General features: G+C 43.8%; 1 protein-coding gene and 1 pseudogene across 1 annotated transcript; both read left to right on the top strand.

The window, feature by feature from the left end:
- The first annotated feature begins 2,432 nt into the window (after nucleotides 1-2,432).
- Nucleotides 2,433-6,806, top strand: LOC123112314 (F-box protein CPR1). The gene is made up of 6 exons (XM_044533267.1): nucleotides 2,433-2,614; nucleotides 3,199-4,545; nucleotides 4,637-4,759; nucleotides 5,069-5,161; nucleotides 5,256-5,315; nucleotides 6,413-6,806. The coding sequence occupies exons 2-6, from the start codon at nucleotides 3,241-3,243 to the stop codon at nucleotides 6,461-6,463; spliced, it is 1,632 nt and encodes a 543-aa protein (XP_044389202.1). The 5' UTR covers nucleotides 2,433-2,614; nucleotides 3,199-3,240; the 3' UTR covers nucleotides 6,464-6,806.
- Nucleotides 6,807-8,735: 1,929 nt separating this feature from the next.
- LOC123112315 (F-box protein At3g07870-like) lies at nucleotides 8,736-12,832 on the top strand (annotated as a pseudogene).
- Nucleotides 12,833-13,586: the final 754 nt, after the last annotated feature.

Below are 13,586 nucleotides of genomic sequence, written 5' to 3' on the forward strand. Positions count from 1 at the left end.
AGCAAATCTTATCCAGAGCTGGATGAGTCAGCTTTGCTTGTAGCCCAAGTAAAGCTGTCATGTGTGTTTGAAATCTGACCGTTGGAACACGTGTTAGTTCCTTAGTGACCCAGGGTCATTTCGGACATATTAGGTCGGGTTGCCTTGTGGCTATAAATAGCCCACCCCCTACACCATAAATTGGTGGCTGCTCAGAGTTAGTTTACGGCTTTTGTCGTTTTGAGAGCAACCCACCTCGAAGCCTTTGAGAGAGAAATCCTTGCGAGGACAAAGCCCAAACACCCAGAGCCAAAGAGTGTTAGGCATCACTGAAGTCTTTCTGTCTGTGTGACCTGAAGACTTATTACACTTGAGGACTGTGTATCCTCCAGCCGGTTAGGCGTCGCGTTCTGAGCATCCAAGAGTCATTGTGGATTGCCGGGTGAACGAAGTCTGTGAAGGTTCGGAAGTCTACCTTGAAGACTTACCAGAGTGATTGGGCGAGGACTAAGTGTCCTTAGCTCAAGGGGAATAAGGTGAAGACACGGTCTTCTGAGTTGAATCTCAGCCTCCCTAACCAGACGTACAGTTGTCACAGCAAGTGGAACTGGTCCAACAAATCCCGTGTCTTCGACAAGTGACTGGTTCTATCTCTTCCCCCCTTTACTTTGAGTCTGTCTTCGTGAAGTCATTGTTTATCTGTCTTATCTGATTGACTTCATTGCTTGACTACTATTGTTGATTGGCTTCGTACTATCTTCCATCCTGATCCTACTACCTAGCTGCTATTAGTCTTCGTACGTTAACACTATTGCATACTTGACTATGGCTTGCTTGTTGTAGTTTATCTTCCGCTGCATATCAATTAGGTCATTTATATTGTTTGTCTTCGAAACTACCATGTTTTGAAGACTTTGATAAAAATCGCCTATTCACCCCCCCTCTAGTCGATAACTAGCACTTTCAACCTTGAAGACTTACCAGAGTGATTGGGCGAGGACTAAGTGTCCTTAGCTCAAGGGGAATAAGATGAAGACGCGGTCTTCTGAGTTGAATCTCAGCCTCCCTAACCAAATGTACAGTTGTCACAACAACTGGAACTGGTCCAACAAATCCTTGTCCTCTCCAAGCAACTGGTTCTATCCATTACCTCTCATTACTTACAGTTTGCCTTTGTGAAGTCATTGCCTCTCCCTGCATGATCTGATTGTCTTCACTGTGTGAACACTGTTGTTGTTTGGCTTCATACTATCTTCCATCCTGATCCTTACTACCTAGCTGCTGATAGTCTTCGTGTTTTCACTTCATTGCTTACTTGACTATGGCTTGCCTAGTGTAGTCTACCTTTCGCTGCATATCAATAGGTTCATTGCTACTGTTTGTCTTCAAAGACCCCGTGTTTTGAAGACTTTCACAAAAATCGCCTATTCACCCTCCCTCTAGTCGATAACTAGCACTTTCACCTCAAAAGTTGAGAATGTCGGACCTCTTGCCTTTGTCGTCTTTGCCTTCTTCTTATCCTTGCTTGGATTGGGATGTGATGAGATCGATGAACTAATGGTCTATGTAAACATTGAACATGGGATATGCAAAGTTGATCGGATAGGAGCAAGAAGAACATACCTAGTCTTGTTGTATCATTCCGTTCAACGGGTTGTGGGCAGCCCGGACGCCGCCGGTGCCCGTGCTTCTCCATGCCAAAACGAGATGCAGATGAGTGACAGACGTCCACCACCACCACCAGCGACGAGGGGGGAGAGTGCAGGAAATCGTTTCAGCACCACCTGGGGTCTGCGAGAAATCATCCACCGTGTCAAGCGGAGAGTCCTCCTCCCATGGCGGCGACTGCGGAGCTCACCTGATCCCGACCACGCTCGTGATTGTGAATCCTCTAGTCCCCTCGCTCTCCTCTTTAGCTTGCGGGACGTTTCCTCCTCCGACGCCCCTCTTTTTCAGTGTATTATACACAGTTCATTGCATGTTATATATAAAAATGTTCATCGTATATTTAAGAAAATGTTCACCCTACATTAAGAAAGTGCTCAACTTATTTTAAAAAATGTTCATTGTGTATTTCAAAGTCATTCAACATATATTTAGAAATGTTAATGTTTATTTAAATATTGTTCAGCGTATATCACAAAATATGTTCAATGCGTATTTAAATATTTGTTTAGCATATGTTACAAAGTGTTCACTGTGTACTTAAAAATTGTTCGGCGTATATCACAAAATGTTCAATGTATATTTAAAAAAATCATCATTTGAAATTTCAAACATTTTTTTCAATAATTTTTCACGTTTTTTAAAGTTTGATCGAATTTCTAAATTTGTTGCACGCAAAAAAAAAAATTATGTCCCGCTAACTGGGCCGAACCTGGGCCCCACATGCTAATACACACTACTCTACCCTAAAAAAAAGCATACATATATCCCTTCTGTTCTGTTCTGTTCCTTCCTGCCCGGCGAAATCACGGAAGCCGCTAACGGCAGCCGAGGAGGGTGGGGGAAAGAGCAGCAGGAAATCATTTCGTCACCAGCTCTTGGGGCCTGCGGGAAATCTTCCACCGCGTCAAGCGGAGAGCCCTCCTCCTCCCATGGCGGCGGCCGCCTGATCCTGATCGCGCCCGTGATTGTGAGTCCTCCACTCCCCTCGGTCTCCTCTTTTGCTTGCGGGCTGTTTCCTCCTCCGACGCCCCTCTCGTCCGCGCCCCTTCCATCTGTAACTGCAGCGGCGGCTAGGGTTTCTGGCTGCTTGCCCTGAGTTGAGGGATTGAGGCGCCGGAGGGAGGGCGCATGATTGTTCCTTGGATTTGACAGTGCTCTGCAGTTCGGGTACATGAGAGATGACGATAACATTAGAGTATTTTTCTTTTCTCTTTCGACCGCAAGATTACGCTTTTGGTAATTGATAACATTGTTTCAGCGTGGAGACGGAAGAAGCGGATTTTTTTTCTAGTCAAAATTTTGGACGCTGCAACAGAGCAGAAGTTTTTAGATGCCGTCAGTACCTTCTTTTTTAGATGGCGCATTGGCTGGTAAATAGATATTTGGAAGCGATACAAACATGGATATGTTTCATCTTCTTTCTTTGCCGACAAAATAATTTTAATGACCGTTTTCTGTCTAGTAATTTTTCAAGTCAAACTCCAAGCAGTATGCCCTGTATCATTTTTCTGTTTGCGGGACTGCATCGTTAATTGGAATGTGTGTTTGCAGAGTGGTTTGGTTGTTCAGCTGCCCCAGCATCGCGTGCTCGCGATGGTTGCTGAAGAGCCCGAAGCAAAGAAGCAAATAAATGAGGAATGCATCATAAACCGCCTCCCAGGAGACCTCATTGAGCGGATATTTTTTAGGCTTCCAGTGAGCACTTTGTTGACGTGCCGTGGCGTCTGCAAGCAGTGGCAGAACTTCATCCGGGACCCACAGTTTGCCGCATCACACCTCCGGCTTGCACCCAGTTATGCTCTTCTGTTCTTCCCGCAAGGTTTGGTTTCCGGCGAGCTCTACCCAAGTGATGCTATCCTAATTGACGAAGCCTGGTCACCGTCGACATATGCAGTGCCAGTGATTGGTCCTGATGATTTCCTTTTCGGCTCATGCAATGGCCTTCTTGGGTCATACACAAAGACATCAACGATCAAGATAGCTAACCTTGCAACTGGTGAATATCTACATCTTGAGAAACCTTCCAAGAATGTGAAAGGTGATCACTATTGTTTCTACAGCTTTGGGTTTCATCCCGTGACAAAAGAATACAAGATCACACACTTCCTTGGTGACTGCATTGATGGTCGCCCCCATAATAAAGACAGGTTCAACATCATTCAAGTTTACACGCTTGGTGATGAGAAATGGAAAGATATCCGCACTCCAGAACCTCTTAGCTTGATCAGTGTGAGAAACTCTGGAGTTGTCAATGTTGATGGCAGAATGTATTGGTTAACTGAAGACATGCTAGTTAGCTGGCAGCATGCAGTTATTTCCTTTGATCTCAGGGAAGAAAGTTTTGCGATGATACAACTGCCGGCAGAGCGTGAAGATGAGGATCGTTATGGTCCTCGTAAGTTCTGGATCAGAGAAATGCATGGGAAAATATGCATAGTAACTGCTCAACCAAGTCGTTATGATCCCAGAGCTCTTCTTGGTGAGCTGCAGATCTGGACACTTGAGAACATGGTAGAGCAACAAAGGTGGAGCAAGAAGTACAATATTAAGAACCCACCGAATTACATTCCAGGTCCACATTCTGTTCACAGGGATAGGATCATGACGCAACTTTACAACAGCGTGTGTTCATATGAGTTGTTTAGTGAAAACTTCGAGATTGATTTGAGCAAGAAGCTGAAGCTGTTTGATTCCAAACCCCGTTGGATGTACAACATGCAATCCTACATCGTTGTGAAATCACTTGTATCTTTAGATGTATATAAAAAGGCTGGCATTGTGCGCAGACCGAAACAGCAAGTAGGCTGGGAATTGAAGAAGTGGAAGGCATGGGAGGATAAGCGTCGTGAGGCAGAGGATATACGATGCCGTGTCCACAAACACGAGCATGCCTTATTTGTACGTTGGCCAAACTGTTATTAGCCTTCAACCTTGATGAATGTTCCTTATTTTGGAATTTTTTACAAACCTCTAACTTGCCACTTTGTAGGGAAATGCAGAAAAAATGGGTAAAATGTATCAGTCTTTGCAGGATAAGCCACATGATGTAGCAGAACGTCTACGCGCAGAACTCAATCAGGTGTTGCAGGACATGCCGGATAATCCAAGTCAGGTGATTCTCTACAGAAATGGTAGAATCGAGGGTACCACACTTTTCACATTTTAATTAAAAAGATCCATAATTATCTGACGGCAAAGGCGTAACAAGATTTTTTTTTCCTTGAGAAAACGCAAAGCTTGCATCTTGATGCCTTGACAGAAAAAATATAGTTACAAGGCCTAAGACTAGGCCAAACAACTGACCACTGAAGACAAGACCACAACTAACAACCACCGGACATACATTACAACCAACGCCACGAAACTATTTTAAGTGTGTTGTAACTAGTGCGTTAACAAGTGTTTTGCAATTTTCCAATAGCCAAAGTCCCCCCGGAGGCTTAATTGGGTGGAGCAGAAGCAGGACTATGAGAAGTTGATGGCCCGTTCAGTGAAACTGAAAGAAAGGGCTCAGGTACAGTTTGCTTGCATTTGTTGATTTGCTAGCAAACATTATTTACTACTGTTGTTGAAGTATGTCTAATTTGACAAACTTGACCTTCCTATAGGTCATGAAGCAGGCACATGATAACATCTTGAGCATCATTGCAAGTTTTAAGTCGGATAAGGTGAACTTTTGCGGGTTTAAACTTTTAAATTATCCATGTTTTCTGCAACAAAGTGGTCGGACCCTTCCCCGGACCCTGCGCAAGCGGGAGCTACATGCACCGGGCTGCCCCATGTTTTCTGCAACAACCTGCCAGCTTGTTACTCGCTTCTTTTTTGGCTACTTGTCCCATTTGCCATAATAATGAAGCCAATTAACTTATTTTCAGAAATAAGCAGCTTAACTGGGTTCTCTATTCATATAAATGAATGACTTGCATGTTCTCTAAAGAAATAAATGAATGTCTTGCCCACTAAACTATGACTATTCCCACACCAAACGTAATCTTATACAACTGCTTGTATGTTTTACTTTTTGACAGCTGTGCAACTTTGTTTAATTGAAGTTCTCTACTTATTCAACTCACCGTGCACTTAATCTAGCGGTTCACATATTTTACATCGTATGGAAATTAATTTATTCACTACGGTTTAAATACATGCAGTCAAAAAACTTCATGTCATCCCTTTTATTTTAAAGAGTATATCCAGCATCCTAAAAAAGTTATATTCTCTTATTTAATATTGCAAACCCAACATGCCTTGTCTAGTACTCACTCCATTCCTAAATATATGACGTTTTGGTAGTTCAAATTGAACTACTACCAAAATGTCATATATTTAGAAACGGAGGGAGTAGTTGCCTAGTTCTGCAAATTTCATGTTCTTGCATGCATTTCCAGTTTCATGTTTGCTGGAGTACTTTGTACATGATGAGCAATGAGCATAGTCGTGCTAACTAAGCATTGGAATTTTTTTTCCGATTGTGCATCAGTAACTATAATGGATCATCATAAGCATGGAGTGAGTAGCCAAGAAGATCATTGAGACTGTCCGTTACAAAATTTTACTTTCATCTGTATTGTTCTGGTTTTGAACTTCTCATCCTGAAATTTAGCAACAATGTGCCCCTTGTTTACTGTTAGAGAAGAACTATGAGGATATACGATAGTATGTCTCTTCTTTTATTGGAATTCTAAATGTTTCGTGTTAGCACATGGGATGAAGTAGCGAACAGTTTCTTGTATTTGATATCCTGATCCATATTCACTTTTGGCAGGGTAAATCAGCTGCTGGCGCTTCTTCTTCTTCCATCGCCCGTCTTGACTAGAAGAAGGAAGAAGACAACATTTAAAACTGCACTTAGCTATCTGGAGCACTTCTTGTTATATTGTCTCTATTTCATCCTGAGAGATTCTGTAACCTCTGCCAAGGAGGCTCTTGTCCCCTTCGATTGGATGTGCGCAGCAGTTGTTCGTAGTCGGATTTAGCCTCTCGCTCCGTCAGTTGCTTGTTGTCATTACATTGCACTTTCAGGTTTCTAGTTTCTATAAATGTTGAGCGCAAATTGCCGCTTGGCCGAGAGATCCAACAGGAACGATGGTCTTGCCTTAAACAGGAATAATGATGTAGTAGTAATTTGCAATGTCTTAAATACTTGGGATTAAGTGTCAGACTTCATGCTGGCTCTCTGCGCTGTAGTTCTCTTATTAGTTCTCACGATATGCATCTGATGTTGTGGACTAATCTGCCAAATTGTCTCCAACCAAAGTGTGTTTTCGAATGCAAAATGGGCTATGCTTGTGCATTAGTGTCGTCTGAGGGAGTAGAGGGCGAAAACATTCTGGAACGTCTGAAGGCTAGAAATGCGCCAACCTGGAACGAACACGTATTTTGCCAAGCTTTTTCTTTCTTTTGGGCCGAGAATGCCAAGTTACCGAGTTGAATGGTATTTCCCTTTTGTATGTACTGGGTAAGCTTCCCCTGGCGAGTAATCTGTTTGACCCTTGATTTATGTTTCAGAAGTGTACTTTTTAACTTGTCATTGCTGGCATTGCTTCACAGAAGAAGGGTACTTCAATTTCAAAAGCTGGCATTGCTTCACAGAATCACAGTGGCGAAGATGATACAAACCTGGGACTTGAGAACTTATCATGGCATTCTTCTTAGGTCGCTTAGGCCTTGTTTGGTTGCTGGGGAAGATGTACTCGGGGTAGAGCTGATTCCTGACAAAATGGAAACCCCAGGGAAATTTGGCATCGCCATTTGGGAGTAGAGGAGAGAGGAGCCAAGGAGGGGGTCGACCGGTCGAGGTGAGCGGCGTAAGCGAAGGGAAAATCCAACGATAACGGCGGCGGGGTTTGTGACCAGAGGCACAGCGAGAGAAACGGGGGAACTTCTCCCACACGTCATGACTAGTGTTTTTTCTTCCCTGGGATTCGGCTGGGGAGGGCCTAGATTTCCTTATCTTGGGTCTGAACTGCAGAATTCCCTGGGAGAGTTTAACGCGTGCCTTTCTGTCCCTGGTAGGCCTAATTTGGTTGGAAGTGTAAAGTACCCCAGGGCACTAATCCCCCTTGGGGGATTTCCATGATCATTGGGAATCCCCTCCCACCACGCGGAGAACACGACCTCAATTTGGATGAAAGGGGGGGAGGGGAGGGAGGGGCGGGGGCAAGGGTTTGTCAGGCGGGAAAGAACGGAGGCGGAGCTAGAAGGTCGCGAGGGAGAGCGAGCGAACTAATCGAGGGATTTCTCCCCGACCTATCGACATAGGGAGATCTAACCGGGGATGGGCCGGGGAAAGCCCAGGGATCTTCCTCCCTCGCGTGCTACCAAATAGGGCAGTTTGATTGATCAGGGCCAACAAAGCCCGTGGTTTATCAACCCAGGAAAAAGGCAGGGATCCCCCAGGGATCTCGTACAACCAAATGGGGCCGCGGGGATCCCCCGAGTTTTCCCTGTGCACCAAATGAGCCCTTAGACTCTTCCTACGGTCCAGCTATTGCGTCTTTTTAGTCCCGAGTGATTGCTAGCTTTTCCAGCCAGTAAGCCGGTGGTTTTATGTATCTCACATCTACTCCATCCGTTCCTAAATATAAGTCTTTTTAGAGATTTCAATAAGGGACTACATACGGATGTATATAGACATATTTTGGAGTATAGATTCACTCATTTTGCTCCGTATGTAGTCACTTATTATAATCTCTAAAAAGACTTACATTTAGGAACGGAAGGAGTATCTGCTGTTATGTTTGAATGTTCGAACCGACTATTGCCACTACGAACATCTGCTGAAGTTTCAGAGAACATCTCGTCATGCAAAACCAACTTTGTGCATGAATTACAATTACGTCCTATACTAATGTTATGTAAGTTTCCAATTTGAGAAACAGTGTCTTTTTTTCTGAAGAAATTATTCGACGCAATGGAAGCAATTATGTCATCTTTTTTTTTTTTTGAACACAGCAATTATGTCATCTTTGCATTATACCATTGTCATGGTCTTGATGAACCGGGCTGGGCCCTTTGCTTGGTGCTGGGCCGCGCTCGCTTCCGCTTTGCTGAGTGACCGCCCGGCCCGACCGCGCGGCAGTCGTGCGCGAACCGCGATTCCTCAAAATCCCCAGTCTCCATTTCCCCGCTCTAACCCTAGACACAGACCGCCCGTGCGGTGCGGTGCGGCTGCGGTTGCGGCGGGAGACGAGCCTCCGCCGGCGAAGCGAGGCCGCGCGACTCGCGTGCTCGAGGGAGGGGAGGGGAGGCGAGGTGGTCTTTGGGTTCTCGGCGGCGTGCAGGTCGACGCGGTGGCGGTAAGCTCGGGCCTCCTTCTTTTTTCTGCCCCCACATCCACACGGCTGCGCAGAGGTAGAGATTTCATTAGAGAGCCTGCACCTGCAAGAACTCCCGTCTAGAAAACATGTCTCGGAATCAACTGGTTCACGGTACCGTTATGGTACTGTCCGCTTAGACATCTGCACATTACCGTAGTCATTGAATCTTACAAATGGTGCAGAAATTGCTGTCCACCGTAGCCACTGAAACCTATAAACGGAGCAGAAATTGCTGGCCACAGCCGGAGCTCTTTGTCGCTCATGCAGTGTTGGCTCGTTGATCCGGATTCGTACGGTCTTTCCCAATGCCAAATGCGCCGTTTGCTTGTTCTGCTCAATGTTTCAGCGAAAACTATTTTCTAAGTTGTGTGGCTGTTGCACTTATGCACACATTCTGCTGTGCAGAGAGTCATTCAGCGCATGTTGTGGTGGTGTAGTACTCACTTTGTATTTCATCTGCATCTTTATATGTGCACTTGACCATGCCTTCAATTAGTTTTAAACTAGCTTGATTTTTCAACATTTTAGGCATTATATGTATATTGATTCGCTTATGATTATATTTAGTCAAGGGCCACACAAGGCTCCATATTTGCTATAGGTCCGCTACTTAATTCCTTATTTACCCATTCTCAGTAGATAAACTTAAACATCTGTTAAACTTTACCTGGACTTCATTTCACTTGCCAGCATATTACTCTTTGTTTAATCATAATCTTTACACAGTTTGGCCTTTTGCTTTTTTTAATGTGTGTGTTTGCAGAAGGATTCGGTACCTAGGTTTCCCCCGGAGCCTAGATTTTGCTTACTATGGCTTCTGAGGAAATCAAATCAAAGAAGCAAAGAAATGATGACTGCATTATAAACAGTCTCCCAGGGGACCTCATTGAGCGGATATTTTTGAGGCTTCCAGTCAGCACTTTGTTGAGGGGCGTCAGTGTCTGCAAGCACTGGCACAACTTCATCCGTGATCCACAGTTTGTCGTATCACACCTTCAGTGTGCGCCCCGAGATGTCCTTCTGTTCTTCCAGCAAGAGTCGGTCTCAGGCGAGCCCTACCCTAGTGATGCTATCCTAATTGACGAAGCCTGGTCGCCATCGACACGCGCAGTGCCAGTGATTGGGCCTGATGATTTCCTTTTTGGTTCATGCAATGGACTCCTTGGCTTATACACAAAGACATCAACTATCAAGATAGCTAACCTTGCAACTGGTGAATGTCTACATCTTGAGAAACCTGCGAAGAATGTGAAGGGTGATCACTTCTCTTTCTACAGCTTTGGATTTCATCCCGTGACAAAAGAATACAAGATTACACACTTCCTTGGTGATTGTGTTGAGGGTCGCCCCCGTAATAAAGACAGCTTCAGTGTCATTCAAGTTTACACGCTTGGTGATGAGAAATGGAAAGATATCCGTACTCCAGAAGCTCTTAGCTTGATCGCTGTAAGAAACTCTGGAGTTGTCAATGTTGATGGCAAAATTTATTGGTTGACTGAAGAAATGTTAGCTAGCTGGCAGCATGCGGTTATGTCCTTTGATCTCAGGGAAGAAAGTTTTGCAATAATTCAACTGCCAGCAGCACGTGAAGATCATGATTATTATGGTCCTCGTAAGTTCTGGATCAGAGATATAGATGGGAAAATATGTATAGTAACTGCTCAAACAGGTCGTTATGCTCCCAGAGCTCTTGCTGGTGAGCTGCAGATCTGGACACTCGACAACACGGTAGAGCAACAAAGGTGGAGCCAGAAGTACAATATTAAGAACCCACCAAATTACATTTCAGGTCCACATTTTGTTCACAGGGATAGGATCCTCGCACAGCTTTGCAGCGATAACGTATATGCGTATGAGTTGTTCGGCGAGAACTTTGATGTTAACCTGTGTAAGGGGGTAAACCTGTTAGATTTCAGCCCCCGCAAGCCGTACAACATGCAATCCTACATATGTGTGAAGTCACTTGTACGTTTAGATGTATACAAGAAGGCTGGCATTGTACATAGACCAAAACAGCGTGAAGGCTGGCAATTGAAGAAGTGGGAGACATGGAAGCGTAGGCTTAGCAAGTTAGTGGATATGCAGTGCCAGATGCACAAATTTGAGCACAACTTACTTGTATGTTTGCCAGACTGTTATTATTAGGCCTTGATGAATATTAATTATCATTTTAAGATTTGACAAACTGCTAGTTTGCCATTTTGTAGGAAATCGCAGAAACAATGGGGGGAAGGTGCCAGTTTTTGAAGGATAAGCAACATAACATAGCAGAACATGTACTCACGGAACTCAAACAGGTGTCAGGTGTTACAGCACAAACCAGATAACCCAGATCAGGTAATTTTTTACTGAAATGATAGAATGTATGTTACCACACTTTTCACATGTTAGTTCAAAACGTTTATAATTATTTAGGCCAAATGCATGATAATATTTTAAGTGCATTGTAACTACTGTGTTAACAAGTGTCTTGCAAGTGTCCAATAGCTAAGGTCCATCCGGAGGCTTAATTGGGTGGAGTACAATCGGGCCCAGGAGAAGTTAATGGATCGTTTAAGTAAGATGAAAGACATGGTGAAGGTACAGTGTGACAGTGTGCTCGCATTTGTTGATGTACTAACATTATTTACTACTGTTGGTGAAATATGCCACATTTGATAAAGTTGTCCTTCCTATAGGTTGTGAAGCAGGCACTTGAGAATATCTGTTAGAAGTCATATGTTGGATCAGGTGAATTTGCATTGGTTCTAAACTTGACTTCTAAATTATCCATGTTTTCAGCAACAACCTTCCAGTTCTCGTTTCTGTTGTGGCCTACTGGTCTCATTTGCTGTAGTTATGATGCCTATTAACTTATCTTCAGAAATAAGCAACTTAGCCTGTCTATCCATTTTCTTGCATGCATTTCCAGTTTCATGTTTGATGGAATACTTTGTACATGCTGAGAAGTGAGATAGTTGTGCACTTGTGCTTGTGCTAATTGAGCACTGAATTATTTTACTTTGACTGTCCATAAGTAACTATTCAGATGTTTCTGTTGGGTTTCATCTCTAGCCTACCCCAACTTGCTCGGGACGATAGCTTTGTTGTTGTAGTTGTGCACAAGTAACTACTCCCTCTGTAAAGAAATATAAGTGTTTAGATCATTACTTTAGTGATCTAAACGCTCTTATATTTCTTTACGGAGGGAGTATAAGAGAGGGTTGATAGATTGATCTATTCCATATACCTATGAACAGCAGATTAAGTTACAAGAAAGGAGTTCTAAAACAAAGAATTTTGCGAGTAGCCAAAAAGATTATTGTTACCATCCATTACAAAATTTTGTTTTAATCTGTATTGTTCTGGTTTTGATTCCTCATGTTGAAATTTAGCAACACTGTGCCCCCTTGTTTACTGTTAGAGAACAATGAGGATATCTGATAGATATGTCTTTTTCTGTAATCAGAATTCTTAATGGTTACTGTTATTAGCACAGGGGATGAAAGTCGTGAGCACTTGTATTTGATATCCTGATCCACGTTCACTTTTGGCAGGATACGTCAGTTGCTGGCGCCTCTTCCAGTGACGGTCCTGACAAGGAGGAACAAGGGAGCCTTCAGCATTAAACCCGGCTTTCCTGGGGCAGTTCTTATTAATTGCCTCTGTTTCGTCCTGAGGGATTCAGCATTAAACTCTTGCTCCCTTGGATTGGACGTGTGCAACCATTGTCATTGCATTGCACTTCAAGTTTATGGTTTCTACAGATGCCGAGGGCACAATGCTGCTTGGGTTGCCCTTGCCTTGAACAGAAACACTGGTGTAATTCATTTTCCGACTAGATTGTAAACAGTTTGCAATGTTTAAATATTTGAGATGCGCTACCAGACTTCATGCTGGCTTTCTGTGCTGTTGCTGGTCTAGTTCTTATGGTATGCTGTATGCACTTGGTGTCATGATTTAAACCTTCGTCGTGCTAAGTTTTGATGTCGCCGCCGACCTGTGCTACTAGGTCTCCGAAACTCGTCTTGTCCCTCCCTGTTGTTTCATGTCAATAACCTGACATTCTGCTCACACCTTCTGTGTGTTCTAGGGCACATGGTCGACTCATACACCACCCAAAACCCTAGCTAGTTCCGGCTTGGCGACTGGATCTAGAAGGAGAACGTGGAAGGCGTCGTGAAGTGGAGAGAAAAGGACTCAAATTGGGAGGGTTGGAGTAGTAGAAGTGCAGGCGATCATTAAGCTCTTGCTCGTGAAGCCGGTGCAGCCGAGCAAGCAAAACTACTACAGAGAAGCAAAGCGTGCAAAACTACTATAGAGAGAAGCAAATCAGAGACTACTATAGAGAGAAGCAAATCAGAGCCACGATTAAATTTTTAAGGCATTACTAAAACCTCCGGTAATTGTGACCTCTGATCGGCAACATAACATTAAACGATTTTCTGAACAGAGTGGATTGTTAGACTATTACTTGGCTCTCAAGTTATCTAGTCCTAGTCAGTGGCGGACCTAGAGAGTATTTTGACTGGGGGCAAAGTATTTGAGTGGGGGCATATTCTTTCAAAATTCAAAGAATTTAAGCATATTTTTTGAAAAACACAAGCCAATATCACTAGAGTTTCAAATTTTGAGTGGGGC

Source organism: Triticum aestivum, chromosome 5B (genome assembly GCF_018294505.1).
Source record: "Triticum aestivum cultivar Chinese Spring chromosome 5B, IWGSC CS RefSeq v2.1, whole genome shotgun sequence".
Classification (NCBI taxonomy): Eukaryota; Viridiplantae; Streptophyta; class Magnoliopsida; order Poales; family Poaceae; genus Triticum; species Triticum aestivum.

Bases quoted from the DNA above. Each gene is read 5' to 3' on its own strand.
- LOC123112314 (XM_044533267.1), top strand. From the start codon at position 3,241: ATGGTTGCTGAAGAGCCCGAAGCAAAGAAGCAAATAAATGAGGAATGC. The intron at 5,162-5,255 runs GTACAGTTTGCT...ACCTTCCTATAG, and splicing joins AACTGAAAGAAAGGGCTCAG to GTCATGAAGCAGGCACATGA. The intron at 5,316-6,412 runs GTGAACTTTTGC...CACTTTTGGCAG, and splicing joins CAAGTTTTAAGTCGGATAAG to GGTAAATCAGCTGCTGGCGC.